This window comes from Lygodium microphyllum, chromosome 16, assembly GCF_053477565.2.
Source record: "Lygodium microphyllum isolate KBCC chromosome 16, Lygodium_microphyllum_v1.1.10, whole genome shotgun sequence".
NCBI lineage: Eukaryota > Viridiplantae > Streptophyta > Polypodiopsida > Schizaeales > Lygodiaceae > Lygodium > Lygodium microphyllum.
The window spans coordinates 90,364,233-90,385,984 of NC_141150.1; the positions used below are offsets into that span (position 1 = coordinate 90,364,233).

General features: G+C 39.8%; 1 protein-coding gene across 5 annotated transcripts in view; it reads right to left on the bottom strand.

Annotated features, from left to right (window-relative positions):
* Positions 1-222: 222 nt before the first annotated feature.
* Positions 223-21,752, bottom strand: part of LOC148023104 (uncharacterized) — a 111,580-nt gene continuing 90,050 nt past the window's right edge. For 2 of the 5 annotated variants that reach the window (XM_087696093.1, XM_087696089.1), the window contains one exon: positions 7,708-9,078. In XM_087696093.1, coding sequence (XP_087552219.1) covers positions 8,257-9,078 — 822 coding nt within the window. In that variant the 3' untranslated portion in view covers positions 7,708-8,256. Of the gene's footprint in view, positions 294-7,706; positions 9,079-21,752 lie in introns of those variants that run through there. The other 3 variants (XM_087696092.1, XM_087696090.1, XM_087696091.1) reach the window with 3 other exon arrangements.

Genomic DNA, 21,752 nt, shown 5'->3' on the forward strand with positions numbered 1-21,752 from the left:
AATTAATTTTTAACATAGATGTTTTGGATATCAATTTAATAAGCCTAAAAATAGCTATAATGTATATCTAGAAGACTTTCACTTAACAAAACTTGTCCGTGCAAGTGAGAAAAAGACTATTAGACTCTGGTTGAGCCTCATTTCAACATGGTAGAGGTTAGGAGAGAAAAAGACAGTTGTTGCTATAATTTTCTAGTGTTTTTTTTTAAATCTCAACTAATATAGCCTATTAAAAAGCTACCCCTAATTGATCAAGAGGCCACTGGATATAAGTGATAGTTCTGGTCAGCTATCTATAGACAAGTGGCAACAAGTTTAGAGCCCACAGAGAAAGTGACTTCATTTAGGACTCTTGTTGATGATGGGCTATAAAAAATTAGCCATTTAAAACATGCGCATTAAATTTCAACCAATTTCAATGATAAAACTCTATAATCTCTCTTGAATTTCCTCTAGATTCTCTCAACCAATTCACAGCTTCCCTCAAGAGATCTCAATCAATTTTAGTCCCAAGTTGGTATAATTGAAGAACTATTACTAAACCCTAATTTAGACTCAAACACCCTAGAAAGAATACTTAGAAATTGAGACTTAATACTTGAAATTCAACATTTAAAATTTGAAGATTTCAAATAAATTAAAGAGATTAACCAACTAGTATTAAATTGGAGATAAAATTCACCACCCAAAGAGCAAAACTAAAGGTCAATCCCTAAACAAACCAAGGGACAAATTGACTTGAAAACTTGCTCATTGTTATGGACAACGTATATTCAAGATTGAAGAAGATCAAGCTACATCTCAATATAGTTCAACCTTTGGTAACACAAAGTAAAGAAATATCGCAAGAGACATTAGTTTTGGGCCAATCATGTTTAATTTCCAAGATTTAGTGTAACATTTGAATTTTTAGTTTATGTGAATTTTATGCTTTGTTATAATTAGTGCTTAATGAGATTATTTATCACCCTATTACAAAAAAATGGCTAGTTTTATAAGATTGCATATCAACAAGCAAGTCAAAGAGGGAAAAAAAAATGAATTATTTTCAAGAGAGCAAGAGAAGCTCTCATACTCATGCGCAACAACGATCTTTCATATAAATTTGCATACATTGTGCAAACTTTCATAAGATGAATCATTAATCTGTGTTTTAACCCTCTGTGAATTTAGTTGATACATGTCACAACTCTATTTATTATGTTTTTATTAATAAAAACCATGCAAGCTAAAGCTTCATATTATACCTCCATGCTTTTAAAACCTAAAGTATTGATTCACAAATGATTTGTAGGCATCTGTGGGTGCTGCATTTGGTTATTTGCTTTTCTTATGAAACTCTTTGTGCCTTCATTATATTGTCGTTCGACTATTGGATATGCGTACATTAAAGCATTTTCTTTCAGCATAAGCTTCTAAAAATGTTATACCTTATCATTTGAATTGCCTTTTAAAAGCTCTCTTTTTTTTAATCATGACAACAATATTTATGTACAATGACATTTGCTATGGTTTGCTTTTATATTCCAGAAGTGTTATTATTTAGGGATAACCTTGGTAAAATTAAGCTCCATATGAGTGAACATGCTTTTAACTTATAGCCATACCCAATACCACCTATTTTTGATGGCCCTCTTCGATCATTTTGCTTTGTATATATCTCATCTTCATAGTTTTCAAGAGCTGTTCAATATCTAAGCACGTAATGGCCATTAAAAAACTAAGATGCATGTTTACGCTAAGCCATATCGACCAAATAATGGTAGACATTTGGATGTGAATCAACATCTAAAAAGTCCCTACAATTGGAAAACTTGCCATCTTTGTTCATAAAGATCGAGGAATTGATTATTGCTTCTATTCATCTTGCCACCATTAGCACCACTACCAAAGGTCAATCCTCAACTTCACATCTACTAGTACAATGAGCTTGATACTTATGCAAGAACATCAAACAATAGGGTCAAGGTGATTAAATCACCAATTCAGCTTAATATATCTTGCCCTTATGAAACTCAAGCATTAAACCATTAGCACCACTACCAAAGGTTAATCCTCAACTTCACATCTACTAGTACAATGAGCTTGATACTTATGCAAGAACATCAAACAATAGGGTCAAGGTGATTAAATCACCAATTCAGCTTAATATATCTTGCCCTTATGAAACTCAAGCATTAACACCAACTACATTACAATAGTATGCAAAGTACCTGTATGTTCCTCATTTCACATGCATGGCATAAGAAGCAAAGCTCGTTTTTCTTTTTTTTTGTTATCTCATCACCTATGGTGAAACATTTCAATGGTTTCTACTCTCTTACTTGACTCCAACAGTTTCACTAGCTAATGTGTTGCATCAATGCTACCGTAACCTCTTCAATAGTGGGGTGAGTTGCAATTCCTTACATTCCCACTTCTTTGACCTTTTAAAGCATGGAGTATATTATAAGCTACATGCTTTACATCCAACATTTAAAACTCTTTACCTCTAAATTTTAAGTTCAATCACTACTAATTATAGCCACACATGGTCAATAGGTTGTACTACCTACAACCCCACAAGATGAGTGTCCCACAATCGTCCAATGATAGTTGTGGAGTGGCAATAACAAGACTTGAACTTCACTTGAAAGAACCCCATCAACATTAATTTAAGCCAATCCTTGATTGTCATTGTTGATCTATTTTTTGTTGTTCGCTTGCTACATTTTCTCTTGACTAATGGTATATTCATGGTCTACGCTAACAATTGTTAGTCTATTAAAGTATGGCGACACTTTATACTATTATATTAACAGTGATTATGCATATTAATTCTCTTATTGATCTAGCTTTCTATTGACTAATCTTAAAATCATATTTGATGGTTGTACAAAAGCGTTCCCTCAATTCACTTTGACACTACCCTATTTTAATGGGGATTTGCTTTGATTATTATGGAGTTTTCTAATTTGGTTATACAAGTCAATATATTATCAAAAACCCTAGGTATGCATTCAACTCATGCTTAGCTTGGCATTACACTTTACTTGATTACTAAGATGTATAGTTCAATTTATGCCCATCTATATGAATACCAAAATATGGGTAAGTTCCAATACTAGGCTCAGCTTTTCTCATCACGAGGCTTAACATATCCAAGAGGAGGTTCCTAGCAAAATTTGAGAAAGATTCATAACTTTATTAACCTCCCTCAAGATATCTAGAGATAAATATTACAAGGACTCAAACTTGCTATTGTATTATAACAATCTCCCTTCTGCAAATGGTCAAGCAATCCTTAGGCTTATGTTCAATCTCATGAACCTCAATTCATAACCCCAAGAGACCTTCAAATGGGATTATGAATAGAAACATTGTTTCCACCTCATTTTTCTTATTGTCAATTGCACTATCGATGTATAAATATCCTTCTAATAAGCCTAGGTCTTTTATTATTCATAGTGTAAGTTTCATAAACATTATGACCACTAAGTTGTCAATAACCAAGTTGATAATATTCACATTAAGAATAGAGAAATTTCACATTAAGAAATCTTTCTTTACAGTTCTAAATTATCTTTATAGTTCTAAATTATAGTTTAGCTAGGTTACTAATAATGCACTTCTTATAGAGGTTTTGCTTGTTCTACAACTTTGTTCTAATGAGCCATGGGTTAGAAAACCTCTCTTTGAGCTTTTCCTTCAAATGGTGGACTATCAAAAGAGAGTCATGTCCATACAAGCTTTGAAAATCACAGTATTTCAAAAAGAAATGAGATGTAATTTGTTATCCTAAAAGGCTTGAATACTCTTTAAGGATCTATCATGTGCATGCCAAGGGTTACACCATTCTAAGAAACAAGGATATAATCTTGTAAACACATAAGCATACATGTTTTACGAATCCTATATAAATAGGATATGGCTCACTCAATATGGTTTCCATCAATATGGGCATTAGTCTACTCTTGTGATCATCTTATGAGAGCTATGTATTGCCCTTGCAAAAGACTCCCTCTTGGTGGTATGGTAGATCAAGGGCAAGGATCATACACAAATCACTAAGATTTAGTGGTATATGTTATCGCTTAGTAAATTTTCTTAATTTATGTAATTTTAAAAGCAAAAGTATAATGTTTTTGTGACTAAGATGGTGTTATATCATCCACCAATCTACCATATCAATTTTAGATACTTTTGTATAAAACTCATGTAGTTCTCAAATTTTGCAATTTTTAAAGGATTGTATAAAATATTTAGGAGTCACACATATAGATTTAAAGCATTGTGTGAGTTCATGACAAGGATTTTTGAAATAACATAAAAGCATTTAGGGCAATGTCTCATAATGTAATAATAATCATTGTCCTTAGGGCTGGCAAATGTGTTTCAATTGACTTGCATTTTAGCCATGGTGTGCTTTCTAAAATGTGTTAATTTGGCAATGATGTTGAAAGCATTTTGATGTGGAGATATGACTTGAGCACCATATTTAAAAGTAAATATGTACACAAGCATTTAAAAAGAAAAACATTGAGAACATTAGCTTTGTCTTTTAATCGTTTACGCTTTTCGTTTCCTACAGAGTTGTTCGTTCTATCAAATTTCTTGAAATATATAGTCGTCAAGCAAATATTTAAATTGTTAATCATACTACGCAGGCTTTTACAAATCCAGAGCATGGAGTAAAGGCAATCCCAATGCTACGCGACGAAGTCATACGTGGCATAAAGAACATAAAGGCTACTTAAGGGTTATACACATAGACGGTGCATGCATGGGAAAGATTATATGATACATGCATTGATGATATACAAATTGACCTTGCATTAAAGTTTTGCTAATATCACGAGCTATTAGTTCATTGGGTTCTTGAAGTTATGCATAGCTAGTGCAAACAATAATCATTAGGATTATAACTATGATGTCTTGAGATCCGTCCGATAGCGACTATGTTTATTAATTCTATTCGGGGTTGGGCTAGATGCAACAACCACATTAGGGTAAGCGAAGAGCTCAAGGACTAGAAAACCCTAAGTCAAAGAAAAGACCGATGCTTTTGTACTTGTAGGGAAGAAGGCTGGGTTATCAATCGATGTAAGTGTTTAATAGAACTTATGTCTTGTACAGTGTTCGAAACACTAACATATGCCTTAGCCGAATGAAGGGTATGTTAAGTAAATTTTATGTAAAACCGCTCCTAATTCCAAGGGGGAGAATAAATATGCGATGCAAAGGTTATCGCGACTATTCCTGAAATGTTTGAAAAAAAATATCATTGTTTTGTTGATTGATCAAATAACGTCCTAAATGATTTTGCATTAAACTGATTGCCGGATGTGATTTAGATGATTATTCCAAGTGCTTATGCTTGATGGTAATGCATGGCAGGGATTTGTGACAACAAGTCACCATAGAAAAGAAAAAAATATTTTTTTGGATGACGATACCAAGCTAATTGCCTTGATTATGCTTAATTCTTAATTGGATTAATTAAGAAATGACATTTTGCACGGATAAATCATTTCCAAGGTTACACTGCATTTCGACCTCAGACAGCACTGCTCGATTCACGGGCCGAAGGTTGAGTGGTGAAAAGGCCAACCACGGAAGTTGTGTCTCACTCTTAGGTCACTTGGGGTCAGGTGGAGCTCTGGACACCCCTTGCCTAGTCGGGAACGGAGTTGAAGACTGCCGTGAATCTAGCATCTGTGGCGTTGGAAGATCCTATTCTAGATAATGGATAGAAATTATGGTGTCATATGATTTGGACTGGATACTTTTGTTGGAGAGAAGAGATACATAATTTCTCCTGTATGCGCAAGAGACAGAGATTAACTTGAAGATAGGCTAAGGAACTTGTTTGTAAAAAGGACTACTTGTTTTGTTTTTGTATCGGGGCTTAAATTACGCGAACGAACCATGTTCCCTAAAAGGCCTAATTAAGGAAGTTGATTTTGAATGTCACACATAAATGTGATAGAACCTAATTAGAAAACTAAAGCTATCAAAGGAAGAGGCTAGGCAGAACCCTGACGGGTCTGTCCTACGATAGAGTGGTCCCAGAGAACTGGGAAGCTTCTCAAAAGGTTCTACCATCGTTCAAACTTTAGGTATTGTTAAGTTAAAACCCGATTCTTACCGTTTTAGGAGACCGGAATGGGACTATGCCCTACGGGCAAAGAGGTTGAGCGGCGCATCCCTCTCGTTTCCCATTTTCTTTGAACCAAGTGCGGTATGGATCCGCTTCGAATTGGGTATCGCTACGTAAAGTAGGATGTCCAAGACCCGACGCTAGAATACTGTAAGGAGACCTTGACCCCTAGAAACCCAAATTTCAGGTCGATCCTAGTGGATTCAGCCATGAACGTTTCATTGCAAGGCGGACTCGGGAAGCCCTACTAACAAACCCTGGAACATTCCATGGAAGTGCCGGGCGGCGACGCTTGGATTCGTTTCTCGATGGACTGCTAAAACGTGCTTGGACAGCCAATAGGCGGGCATGTTACAAAGATGGTGCAAGATAGGAGAAAGGAAGGGTGGTAGCATCTAGCAGCAAGGAGGGCAACATAGCAAAGGATGAGGTGGGTGGGCAAAGAGGGAGGTGCGGGCAGCTGAAAAAGCAATGCATTTCCTGATTAACAATACAGTATGAGAAGGAAGATAGCACAAGGGGAGGGGAGACTGGAGGGGGTAGAAGGGAGAATGTGCGACAATGAAGAAGAGGGGGTTTTGTGCTGGCTGCAGACAATAGGCAAGGGCAACATTCCACAAGATACTAGGTCTCAGAGGAAAGCAATTTCTAAGTGTTTGAGAGATTTTTGGGAGCCATTACATGGTAGCTCATTGTCAACTAGTATTTGGCTGGGACCAGACTTGAGTGACCAATATAACATTCCACAAGATACTAGGTATCACTGGAAAGCAAGTTCTAAGTGTTTGAGAGAATTTTGGGAGCCATTACATGGTAGCTCTTTGTCAACTAGTATTTTGCTGGGACCAGACATGAGTGACCAATATATTAGTTGAGCTCCATCATTCACTTCCTCTAAGGACATTGGGATCACTTGCATGGCAATGTGTCACCATCAGGAGCTTGCATGGACTGTTCCTCAGCATATAGGGAAAGCATAGCTTGTCCATCACGTCAAAATGGGGCAGACCCTGTTCTACACCTCGCCCCAAACTGCCGTGAGAGGGATTGTATGTGATATGCCTCAGCTCCAGCTCTGTAATTGACCCTACTTCATTGAGCCCTCAAATCGCCACATTTCAGAAGGCTAATAGTCCAAGATACAACTTGTTGCCGGGCTGACCTCAGAAAAATTAATCAGTAAAGATATTGTCCGGAAGAAAAGGCATACCTCTGGGCCTGCACAGCATACTCTGATTCCTGATTATCATGTGAATAACCATGGCTAATCAGCTGCCATTTGTGATGATCATGTCAGTTTCTCAATAAAGGAAGGGTGAAGCCTCCAAGAATTTAATGGCAGACGACACAAGCCTCTTTGTGGTTCTCTCAGGACGTGTTTCTAGAGAATGAGTTTATGTTTTGCAACTGTGTTTCTAAGGTTTTCAGTCTCTACCAATTGCTCTCTCACAGTCTTGAACCTGGAAAGGTAGAAGGCTTCGTTGGCATTTTCAATAAAGGCCATTGTCCATCCTCATAACTGCTAGTCCTGATAATTGCTTCAAGAATCTAACATACTTCACACGGCATTTTTTGAAACGAGTTCTAGAGGTCGACTCTTCATGTGAATATTACAATTGAAAACATTAACAGTGTTTCCTACAAATAAGTCTGCTGACAATGAGATCATGTACATCAAAAATCATCCCGCATAAGGAAAGTTACAATGCTTCTCTATATTCTGATAGATCTACCTACTGACACTGTACAACGACCATGTCTGCTTAGCCAGTGTATGAAACATTACACTGGCTCATGCAATTCACCTTGGCTTACTTTTGTCATCTGTACACACCTACATGATACAAGATAAAAACTTTCCACATAGAGGACCTAGCATTCCCATTTGACAATTCATTGGCATGGATCAATCAGGTCGCCAACTTTTAATTTTGCTAAAATTTTATTACCTACCACCAGGATTAATAGTTGAGAATTGTAGCAGACAGATGCATCAACATGTAGCTTCCTGTCATATACATATGTGCTACAGACCTGTTCTATCAAGTGACCTCTTTCACAAAACCCTAAGGAGGCTATTCTTGGCCAAAACCTTCATCAAGGTCAGATAACCTAATTCACGATCGAGGCATTGGCATTTGGCAATAGGAACCCATCCTAGCTGGCTGAACAAGCCTTTGAGGTCGAGAGACCATCACAGGAGCACTTACCACTGGGAAAGAATGTGATGCTGGTTGGAGGGGTTGACTCTGGACTAGAGGGCGAAGTGAAGGTGGTGGTGGAGGAGGTGGGAGAGGCGGTGGAGGAGGCGGGGGAGGCGGAGGTGGAGGTGGAGCTTGAGGCAAAGGAGGCATAGCACTACCAAATACAAAAGCATGCATACTAGATGCACTTGGCATACGAGGAAAAGCTGAAGGCAATGGAGTAAGTTGCTGCTGTGCAGGTGTTGCAAACTGCTGTAAGCATGCAGACTCTTTATATGAAGAGTTTGTATATGGAGGATCATGGTGGCTGTCATGCATCTCATTGCAATTCACATATAGTTTCTGCCGTTTATCCGAAGGGATAGAGTGCATACCAGGATCCATGTGTACAGGCATGGCTCTGAAAGAAGGTTCTTCAGCCGCAAGTGATGACAAGGCCGAGGTTAGCATTTGGGCCGAGGATGTGGATGCTGCCAGCTTTGCTGCAACTTCAGCAGCAATTGCCATCGCGCTCTTTGGTTCATTGATCATGGGCGTGACACTCTCAAAAGAGAAAAACATGTTATCACCTACACTTTGTTCAAGCAATTGGGAGTTTATGGCATTGACCTTCGATATGCTGGACCCATTCTGAGAAGACTCACACTGATTGATCTCAGTGAAGCTTGAATTGGAACTGCTACATAAAATTTGTTGCCTCAAGTCATGTGCACGCCCCGACTTTGCTTGTGCAATCTGCGAAGTTCAACATCAACAGTACTCAACTCGCCTCCAAATTTCAAAAGGTTTTTGACAGAAATTAAAAATTAATCACACTCAATCAACTTCTTTACTTTTGCATACTATTTACACCAGCATATATGCAAAGTACATACTGTGAAGCACAAGATCCAGATCAATCTTTCATGAAGGTTTTAGTAAGTTCAGATCTCATAGTACTCTTACTTGACAGCAGTTTAGAGAGGTGAGCTACTTATATGAACCTATTAAGATTAACTACTTGACAACAGTCTATAAAGGGTTAACTACTGTTGATGAAAAATGATGGGGCAAGACAGTTGTTAATGTTAGTTATTCGAAAAATTCGGTAGACCATAGAACTACGGTCATAAGAAGCCACCTGACAAAGATACCAAGCGCAGTCACCTAAATCACTCACCTCATTGAAATGTCATTGTCTTAGAAAGTAGTTGTCATGTACACAAGGTACGATACAGTATGATACGATACACTGTGGTACTAAATGGTACCTTATGATTTTATAAGGTATGGTACAAATTAGTACCCAAAAACTAATAATAATAACTTGATTTTTAAAAAAAACTATAAACCATTACATGATAGAACACATGTTTGAAGTAGAAATAGCCATTTCATTACAAAATAAGATGAATACACGAGGATGGTCCTCGTGGTCGTGTGCACTGCACGCACATGCATGACACCCTACAACTAGGGTCTAGTACATACACAGATGATGGATCATAGTGGATACAATGATAGTAAATACAAAAAAGAGAGAGGCCTATGAATCTATGATGAGGCCTCACTATCATCATCATCATTAGAACCATCTAAGTGCTCATTGAGATAGTCTGAAGATGACTCCTTGGCATCTAATGATGAGACACTCTCATACCCATCCTCATTGATGAAGTTACCATCATCATTAAATAATGGCTCCCTTGGGGGGGGGGGGGGGGGGGGGGGCGGGCGGGCGGGCGGGAAATAGGATAGGAGCTACTAAAGCCTTGCCTCACATATGTCTGGAAGCCACTTGAACCACCCCTCCTCGATATTGGAGGGCATTGGATAACCATGCCCCTGCTCCAATCTACTTAAACTCCTTGCCCATAAGCACACGGACTGCAAGTGTCACGAGTATCTATTGCTATAAGCTCTCTATAGAGCTCCACAAAGATCATCTCCTCCTCCTCATCCACCTCCTAATCTCACTCGGAAGAGTGTCCCTCGTCAACTTGAATGTATCAACATTCACTTTCACAATGCACACAAGATTGTAAATACTAAGTCTAAATTGTAAAGTATAAACTTTAAAGTTTAAAACAACAAATTTTACCTGCTTTGGACTACCCATGCTCATCATAGCCCTCATCAAGCGTAAGTTAGTGCAGCAATAGAATAGCCACTCTAACTTTCGTGTGCTAAGCCGATTGCGAATCTTCGTGAATGAGAGAAGAGGCACTCCAGTTTCTCTCACATGCACCCGAAGAGCAATCCTGAGCAAGGATTCTCATAGCTAAGGATTGAAGGGTTCCAGCCCATATCCAAAGTTTTACCACCAAAATAGAGGCTTCACAAGTGACTCTCTTCTCCAAGTGGAAGAAGCAAAAGCCACATGCCCCTCTAATCTGCATAGCATCCTATCTCCTCCAGCACTGTATTGTCGTTATCCATAGTAACCACACAAGTCAAATATGCAAGCTAGTCCAAACGGATGACCACGAGCGACTTGTAAGCTGGATGACCCAATCTAGCCAAACCATGGATGGGCTTGTGGGGATAAAGGGACATTTAACCTTCCGTGTAAAGTATACGTACATTATTTAGTTGTACATGTGAATGCACCCTTACATGCCCCAAGTATAAATACATTTTATTCTTTGTGTACCAACACATTGTTGGTACACTCAAATCTAATCATACTTGACTCTGCTCTCTCTCTGACTCATCTCTCTTCAGCCGTCATACTCACACCCTCACTACTCCAACTTTTGCTGCATCCAGCTTAGCTCCAACAACTAGCCTCACAACTTAAAATTCTGTGCACGCTTCCCAAAGCTTTCCCACTCAACACACGTTAGCGGGTGACATCCAAGTCGTAGGTGACAATGCAACGGGTGCAAGGGACCTATTGTGTGGTAAAGGGCAGTCCAGGTGTTGAACGTACTGGGTAGTGGTAGATGCAGCAATCGGATGACAAGGGCAAACGGCTTGAAAACGTGACCAGCGAGGAAAAACCCAGCAACCGCGACCAGCGGGGGTGACACTACGAACGGTACCAGCGGGGCACTGACGCAGCGCAAAATTGACGGACGGGGTAGTCAATGGGAGCCACGCGATCAGGCACCGTCAAACTTGACAGGTCAACAGACCCGTCATTTCGTGATTCTCCTTTTCTTTTCTTTGCAAAAACCATTATTTTCTTCAAAAAAAATTTTTGAAACTCCTTCCTCTAACTCGAGGTCACGCATTGAAGGCACAAAACTCAGACTTCTACAAATCTGGCTCGAAAATTTGGGGATTTTCCCAGATTTGACATCATTTATACATGGCAATGATATTCAAGTCAGAAATTGCAGACATTGCGTGTGGTGACCTCAATTAAATTAGGGCTTTGGCCAAATTTGTCAGAGTTCTGCTCTTTTGAGTAAAATTTCTTGACATTGGATCCCAAAAATCGGGGCTTTTCATGTATTGATGAAATTTTGCTCGCCTGGGTCAAATTGGCTGACATTTATGCAATTTCGGACCTGAAATTTTGGGGGTTTGTGGAGAATTTGGTAAATTTCTGCATTTTTGCTTGTGTGGTGACTGGTTCATGTACAAACAGCAGAGACTTATTTCTCGTTGAGGAAGAACAGCAAGGTATTTGCTGGTTCAGCTTGTGCTTTTGCATTTCACGGGCATTTACTCTTGTATTCGTGATAAAATGGCTGCAACTTCCTCGAGTTCAGACATCAAGGGTTTGATGGAAATCAAACGGTTTGATGGTCATGGCTTTGACCTTTGGAAAAACCATATTCAGGGCATATTGTTCCTAAAGGATTGTGAGGATGCTTTGCAGGAAGATAAACCCGCACTAATGTCTGATACTAATTGGGCTAGAGTAAACAAAAAGGTTGTGGCTTACATTAAGATGGGTGTCACTGATGACAACCTGACAAACATAAAGAGTTTAGATGCAGGTTATGCAATATGGGAGAAGCTGAAAACTACCTATGAGATCACCACACCTGTTAATCAGATACATTTAATGTGCAAGTTGGTGAATATGTGATTGGATAAGCCAAAGCCTGCAGCTGAGCACTTGAGTGCATTTACAGGCATTTTAAATCAGCTCAAGGATGCAAATTTGGACTTTGATGATAAGTTGAGCGCGATCTTTTTTATCATGACACTACCTAGCTCTTGGGATACCTTGGTGATTTCCCTCAGTAATAACCCCAATCTCTCATATTGAATGAAGAAATTAGACGTATATCTAGTGAAGAAGGCAGCAATCAGCTTATAATGTAAGAGGCAAGGCTAAAAAGAAAAATAAAAATGCAAGATAGAGAAACAAGAGTAAGAGCAAAGGAAAGGAAAATAGTGACATTACTTGCTATAATTGTGGTCAGAAGGGCCACAAGAAACCTGATTACAAGTATTACAAGAAAGAACAAGAGTGAAAGAAAAATGCAAGAAATAAGAAAAAGGAGGATAAGACAAATGCATCTGAGGCAGTCAAAGGCAAGGAAAAGGCCAATGTGGCCTCTAGTGTGGTCATAGAGGAGCTTTCAAATACAAAGGCTGATGTATTATGTGCAATTAATTATGATGCCCTTGTATGTTACATGCAGGATATGTAGATTACCAAGGCTGATGTGATTGATGCACTTTTGTCAATTGATGATGGTGTCACTCAGACTTGGATTGTAGACTCTAGTGCCTCTTTCCATGTAACTCCTTGCTTGGAGTGTTTTGCAATGTTCAATGCAGGCAGTTATGGAAAGGTGTATCTTGGAAATAATCATCCTTGCAGCATTGATGGGCTTGGCACTGTACACTTGTCTTTAAACAATGGTCAAGAGGATGTGTTGAAAGATGTCAGATATGTGCCTGGCATTAAAAAGAGTTTACTATCTGTTGGTCAACTTGACTTGCATGGTTACACTACACAGTTTGGCGGTGGTTTGTGGGAAGTGAAAAAGAGTTCCATGCTGATTGCAAAAGGACCAAGAAGGGCACTTTGTATTGTTTGCACTGTAAAGCCTTGAATGGCAAGTTTCTTGCAGTTACTGAGATTTGCAGTCACTTGGAGTTATGACATAAGAGATATGGCCATATGAGCCAAAAAGGACTTGATGTCCTTACCTCTCTAAAGAGGGTTGATGGAAAAGGCTCTAAACTTGACTTATGTAATTAGTGTCAGTTTGGAAAGCAAATTAAAATTTTCATTTTACTTTGGTGTCTCTCGTAAGTCCAATGTCTTGGACTTAGTGCATTCTGATGTATGTAGTACACGCGTGAAATCGTTGGGTGGTGTTGCATATTTTATCTCCTTTATTGATGATTGTTCCAAAAAGATTTGGGTATACCTATTGAAAAAGAAAAGTTTTGCTGTTTTTAAAACTTTTCATGTATTTGTGACCACTCACACACGTAAAAAACTGAAATGCTTGAAAGCTGATAATGAGGATGAGTTCACATCAACTGAATTCAAGTCCTTTTGTGACTTCCATGGTATTAAGAGGGAGCTTACAAACCCTTCCAACCCTTCTTCAAATGGGGTGGCTGAAAAAAATATAATAGGACTTAATGTGAGAGGGTGCGGTGCATGCTGTCCACTACTAATATCCCTCATGAATTTTGGGGAGACACTCTCAAAACCGTTCACATTTGCAACCACTCTTCGAACGGGTCCTTAAATAATGGCATCCTTGAGGAGGTTAGGTCTGGCAAATCGGTCTCATATGACCATTTATGCATATTTGATTGTGATGACTTGACCCAAAATCCACCAAATGCATCTTCATGGGCTATGGTGATGAGGGTGAATTTGGCTACAGAGTGTGGTTACCTCAGTCCAAGAAATTTATTCGCAGCAGTAATGTTGTGTTTAATGAGGCAAAACTGCTAAAAGGTACTTTATACTCAAATGAAGATATGAAAAAAGTCAAATTTCAAAGTTTGCAGCCACCTATTACTTCAGAAAATGAGCCCCATGGTGCTGTACCATAGGCTGAAACTGATGATCAGCAGGTTATTTCTAAGCTAGATGATGATGGACAGAAAATAGGAGCACAAGGAGGTCATGGACAACAAGATAGACTTGCTGATTATGAAAATATAGGTGCTCGTAATGAAAATGAAGGTGCTGTACAGCATGAACAGCATGAATAGTATGCTAAAAATGGCTTACAGCAGTCGATAAATGCTGAAAATAATATATCTCCAAATGTAGATCCAATTTGTGAAAATGTTGATCATTGGGTACACAGGTCTAGACGCGTAAGAAGGCAACCACATAGGTTTGACCCCTCCTTATATTATGTGATGCTTACAGATGAGGGTGAGCCTCTTACATACAAAGAGGCCAAGTCATGCGAATTCAGCAATAAGTGGGACCTAGCTATGCAGGAAGAGATTCAATCTCTATATGCAAATGATACTTGGGATCTTGTGTCATTGCCCAAGGGAAGGAAGCCCCTTCCAAACAAATGGGTGTACAAAGTAAAGGCAAGACTAGCTGCCATAGGGTATGCACAAAAGAAAGGGATTCACTTCCAAGAAGTCTTCTCACCTATTGTGAAGATCACCACTCTATGTGTGCTTTTTGCTCTCACTGTTGTATTGGACTTAGAGCTGTATCAAATGGATGTAAAAACAGCTTTCTTGCATGATGACATTGATGAGGAAATCTACATGAAACAGCCCGAGGGCTTTGTAGTTCCTAGAAAAGAGCAGATGGTAAGCTCAAACGCAGCCTGCATGGGTTGAAGCAAGAACCACAGCAATGGTACAAAAAGATTGACACTTTTATGCTATCTCATGAGTTTACACACAGCCATGCAGATCATTTCTTGTACATGAAAAAGGATACATATGGCAGCTCCATCACACTTGTTTTGTATGTAGATGATATGTTGCTAGCTGGGAAAAGAAAGACTAGCTTGGATACTCTCAAAAATTAGTTGAAATCAGCTCTCTCTATGAAAGATTTGGGGAATGCAATGCATATTTTGGGCATGAGGATTTGCAAAGATAGAATGCAGAAATTGTTGTTTTTATCTCAAGAAAAGTAGATTGAAAAGGTACCGCGGACAGATTTAACATGGCTGAAGCTAAGCCTTTTGGGGTACCCTTACCTCCTTATCTTAAGCTTAGTAAAGCTAACAACCTAAAAGATGACTTGGAAACAAATGCTATGAAGGGAGTCCCTTTTGCATCAACTTTGTGGCTCTCTTACGTATGCTATGGTTGCTACTCGTCCAAACATTGCTCATGCAGTGGGAGTTGTTAGCAGGTTTATGTCAATTCTTGGCAAAACACATTGGGGGGCTGTCAAGTGTATTCTTCGATACCTAAAGGGTACACAAAGAAAGTGTATTTGCTATGGGCAGGGTGCACTTAGTTTGCAGGGGTTTTGTGATGCAGACATGGCAGGTGACTTGGATACTCGTAGGTCCACCAACGGGTATGTCTTTACAATTGTTGGTGGGGTTGTTTCTTGGTGTTCAAGGTTGCAGAACATCGTCGCACTGAGTACCACTAAAGCTAAATACATATCAGCTATTAAAGCTTCTAAGGAAGCTATATGGTGAAGCAGACTTGCAGAGGATCTCAGCATGTCTATGGATATTGCAGTTTTGGGATGTGATAGCCAGAGTGCTTTGTATCTGGCTAAGAATGCCATGTATCATTCACGTACAAAGCATATAGATGTGCGATATCACTTTATCAGACAGATTCTAGAAGATGGTCAAATCACATTGATCAAGATCAAAACACAGGACAACCTTGCAGATGTTCTCACTAAAAGTCTAAGCAAAGCTCAGCACGAGCATTGCATATGACTAGTAGGTGTTGGTTAGAGGTTCACTTCGGACCTTTAAGTGGGAGATTGTTGAGATAAAGGCCTATTTAACCTTCTGTGTAAAGTATACGCACACTATTAAGTTGTACATATGAATGCGCCCTTACATGCCCTAAGTATAAATACATTTTATTCTGTGTACCAACACATTGTTCGTACACTCAAATCTAATCGTACTTGACTTTGCTCTCTCTCTGACTCACTCTCTCTTCAGTCATCACACTCTCACGCTCACTTCTCGAACTTTTGCTCAATCCAGCTTAGCTCCCAACAAGGCTTATGCATCCATATCCATCTTTTCTCTAAAACATATGCACGCTATGTCTCTATGATCATCATGCAAGCACGCGCCTCCACTAATGTGACTGTAAAGAAATGAATGAGAAGGCCCATGTTGGACCCCTCGCAATCTCTCATATGAAACAACCTATAAAAGGGAGTCACAACAATGACAATGGCACCGACTTTCTACCAAAACTACTTGTTGAGGCATAAGCATTGCATGGCTTTGGCCTCCTTTGTCTCATCCTCATCCCACTCATTCCATAGAGATGACAGTACTATTTGGCAGAAGCAAATCGCACCTCACAAAGACACCCAAGTAACAACCACATGTAAGCAAACCGAGTTGAAGAAGGCTTCTTCAACTCAACTGTGCTATATCCGCAATACATCGGAAGCACCTTTATCTTTACCATAAAGAAGGCTATACCTAATGTAGCCTTACCGATCACCCTCTTTACTCGCTTGAGCTTCCTGTCAAAACATGAACTAGAGCATGGTAGAAGCTATGAAGGATGGAAGATGAATATATAACTCATGATGACATAGACTTAAATAGACTAACTATTACACAAGTGAATGAAGTTTCAAGATAGATTAGCTTGGACTCGATAGTGACTTAAACTGATAGTTCCATTACCTTGAAATGAGTGTCAAGTACATGCTTATATAGCTTTTTGGATAGTATCACTCTTCCTCACTGTGCTTATGGGATTTAGGACATCTCTTCCTATAGCATATATCATTGTCTATATCTCATACAGAGCCACTTATGGACAAGTCTCTATCGAGCCTCAATGGGCATACATACAAGCATCATTTGCTATTCTCAACACCCCCCCCTCAAATGATAAGTCTCTACCCTTGCTAGCTTTTTCTCCCCTTACATGATGACATGGCCTAAGAGACTAGCTCTTTGGAAGCCTAGTCAAGTTAAGGCTTGAAACTTTACATTTTTTGTAGGGTTTTTATAACATCCACTATGGGAAACAAGATCCACTATGGAAAATTCTTTGTTGTTAGCAACGGAAAGTATCTTCTTCATCTTTCTTTGGTTTCTTTCAGTGATGTCCTCGATCTTCTCGGTCTTCTGTTTCAGTCTTCGATCTTTGTCTTGTTCTTCATTATCTTATGCCCTAGTCTTCTTTGTGATGTCTTTTTGGTCTTCTTTCTCAGTGAGTTTGAGATGGGTATATTGCTGTGACTTGACATGACTCATTGAACTATTACATAAATCTTGGGATACATAGCTTTTGGGACTGACTCATGGCTTGACATACATGGGATTTTCTTCTAAGATCATACAACATCTTGTCCTTCATTTTGCTTGCTTTGTCACTCTTTACTTTGCTTGTAGCTTCTTTGACCTTGACTTTGCTTTTCTTGTCCCCCTCAAGCAAAGGTACCACCAACTTTGAGTTTTATATGATGACCAAGGCACCTAGAATATCTTCAAACACTTTAAATAAATTCATTGATTGCTCTTCAAAACAAGTAAATCCAACAATTCTTGCAAGTAGAATAAACAAGTCTTCTATGTAGTTGAAATGAGCAACAATAGGAATGCTACTCTTCATGAAAAAACCCTTCATGCTCCGCATTCTGATTACTGAGAATCAGCCTCAAATCTTTGATTTTGCAGCAGAAGAGTTAAAAGATTTTGTGTCAAGAACACAAGTGCAAGGTAGTGTGAAGACACACTCTGTAGTATCAAGAGATACTATGTCTGGAAGATCTTGACGTTGGCTTGATGTTGTTGACTAGATTCTTTCAAATCTTTTTCTTTAGGGCTGCACTTGCTGGAAAACAAGCAGATCTGAATGACAAAGACTTCAATAGGATAGAAAGAGGAAGTAGTTGAAGAGTATGATTTGAGCTAAGATTTGGTAGAAAGATAGCCTATAGTCTAGGCTTTGAATGCCCTATATACGCGGGATAAATCGTAGCCTCCACAGGTAGCGCGGTGTCGTGATGCTATGTGGACACAGTGTAAAAAAACATGGAATGCATCATCATCCAACTTTCTTATTGATCAAGAGAGTCAATGTGATCTGAATCATTAGTACTAGTGTAAGTGGCATGGATTATCTAAAAAAACTAGATTTTTGGATAATTTTAGTCTTTTTTTTATATTATTTATTGTAAAAAATTCGAAAAAGTTAAAAAAGCTTCTAGATTAGCATGGCATGCAAAAGGCAAGTTGCTTTTTCAGCCAGTTATGGGATTTTCATTAAAAAAACAGATTGACGAAATCGTGCGCGTCGCGATCGCTGCTGACAGGCTAAAAATTGCAGTTTGAACTGGAAGAGAAAGAAGAAGTGATCTGGGAGATCCGTGACTAAGCGTCTTGGGGTTTTACTCCCCTTTCGAAGCCAATGGAGTCATTAGATTTGGGTTCCAAGCAGCAGAGGAGGAGTTGTTATTTTTCTGATCCACGTTTTTGTTCTACGAAGAAGCTCCAAGAGATCTAATGCCTAGAGAGTGCTTCTGAGTAGTGTCAAACAAAGGATTTCAAGTTCTGTCAATATATATTGATTTTATTCATTGTTCTTTGTCATTATTGTGTTTACCACTTGTGTATTCTTTATCTTCTCTTCCATCTCCTATCTCTACTTCCTTCCATCTCTGATCCCCAGTGGATTCGATCTTTTAACAAAAACCCCTCCGACATTGGTGAATCCGACGTAAAAGGTCATCACAAGAAGGAAAGACAAGATGGGAGAACTTTCGAACACAATCTCCAGTGATGTTTTGCAACAGTTGGTGCAAAATATGAATATGCTTATGCGGATACAACAACAACAACAGGTGATGCAAGCTTCTGCTCAAACAGAAAGTGTTGTTTTGCAAGCAGTTGAGCGTGAGATAAAGTTATTCAATGGCAAGAATGTATCTACATATATACATACCTATGCTCAGAAGATAGAATTCTTTGGGGTGGCTCAACCTGCATGGAGCCGGTATTTTATACGTGTTACTGTACATGAACTAAAAGCACGGATTACCGAATTATACTTGCACGATGCTGACTGGATAGCTTTCAAGAAGACACTAAGGGAAGAATTTTATATTGAAGATACCAGTTTGATTACACGCAAGACTTTTCAGGAGTGGGTTTTACAACCCAATAAGAGTCTCATGGCTACAGAATTGATAAGCGAATTTGAAAGCCAATTTATGCAGTTGGAACCATCCCACCAGAGGAGAACATATGCCAAATATGCCAATGAGAGCCAGAGACAAAGGAGCATTATATTTGCCACTGCCCAGCGTATTATGAGGTTAGTGGTTCCACTATCTCTTGAGAGACGGATTTGGACCACTATCCCGAGTCGTGGATTTTACCGATCAGTGATGCCTTGGCCTCTTTCTTCTTGAGATACGACGGCTTCATGACATGCGCCTCAAGAGTACAGCTGCTCCAGGACATCAAGGCCCTTCACAGAGGCAACTCATAGACTTCTTTACAAAGGAGACTCAGAAGACTTCAATACAGTTACAGCCACAGTCCACACGAGAGCCTCTCTCACCGCCATAGTCCACACACAGACAAGGAGTACTAATTGATCGAGCCGCTCAGCTTAGCCAATCCAGACGTCCTAGGCCTCGGCACAAACATCGACGACACCTTCATAGGCGGATACAGGGGATTATTGCTCGGGCTAGAGCTAGGTCCTCCATACCCACATGAGATTGTACCATTTGAAGCTCATTGTTACTAGATAGAGCTCTATGTTTTACACAAAGCCATAGTTAGTTTCCTTTCTTATTTTACTTTGTGCTACATATATATTTTGCCCAAACAATTGTACCATCATACACATGATTGTAACTCATGGTCTCATAGGTCATTTTGGCCTTTTGTAGACATTAATATATCATCTCTCTCTCTCTCTCTCTCTCTCTCTCTCTCTCTCTCTCTCTCTCTCAAACACTAGACTTCCCCGACCACAAGTGCCTCAGGCTCTTCCTCCTAGAGCTATGCCAACATAGAGACCACCTTCTACGGGTCCGGGACCAAACAGCCAAGAACACACAACAACGCACCCTCCAAGAGTTCTACAGAACCTCGGCCACCCCCTCTACAACGAGGACTATAGCCAACCGACCAATGGCCCCACCCCGAGGAGCCACCTTGGATAGAGCTACGGAGAGAGGCAAAGCTTGCCGCCCACACCCAGCAGGCCCACCCCCCCCAAAAGAGATCATGTACAAATACAACGGATACTACAGTGCCACCAGGGAGCCATACCCTGCCACTTCAGCCTCACCATGCTAGACAAGCCCATGTGGGACATCTTAAGATGACCACACTCCATGAGCAGTTCCACATTGCACTTGAAGTGCATCTAGACTGTATCGAGTTTGTATACCATTTTGTGCCTACTCACCTAGTTCACCATAGCACTAGATAGTAGCTTTACTGGGACTTGGAAAACTTCCCAGACATTTTGTATGTAACCTTTTGGTCTCATAGGCCAAAAGGTTACATACAAAATAGTAGCTTTACTTGGACTTGGAAAACTTCCAGGACATTTTGTATGTAACCTTTTGGTCTCATAGGCCAATTGGGCCTTTTGTAGACGTTAATATAACTTTCTTCTTTCTTTCTTTCTCTCTCTCTCTCTCCATGGAGTTCCATTCACCATACTTGTTGGTCATGTACGCGAACTCAATACCCAACACTCGTATCAAAGCAGTCCCAAATGCAATCAACTGTCACATTCATGCTGCCTTGATAACTCAACCTTGTGTGTTTGCCAACTGCTGCCCAAGACTCGACCTGCTGCAAAGCATATCAAGGCTACTTCATGCTAGAAGAAGAACAATAAGAGGAGGAAAAAGAGAAGGAAGTGAAGAGTTGTCATTCCTATCTGCTTGCATGCCCTGTGCCCTGGTCCTTGTGTGCCAATCTGCCCCAACCTTCTTGTCTACATATATGCTATATGCCCTAATCCGCACATTGACCTGGATCGTGAGCTGTGCACCGCTTGCCAGACATCATCCCCACATGCTACAGCCCTTGCTTTTGGAGTCAAGCAAGGTAGGGCAGCCTTTTTCGAGCCTGTTTTTAGGCTGCATTTACCAGAGCAGATTTGCATTTTGCTCCTAAGCGGCCTCTACTAGGCTGGGCAGTCACCTAGGCGGCATCAAACCAGCTAGGTGGCCAATCTATTGGTTGGGCGACACCAAAACAGGCCTGTGTTTTTAGCAGGCAGCCCCTGACACACATGCTGTATAACCAGGCCCTACATTACCTCCATTTTTGTGCAGGCAGCACCAAAACAGGCCTGCCTTTTTAGCAGGC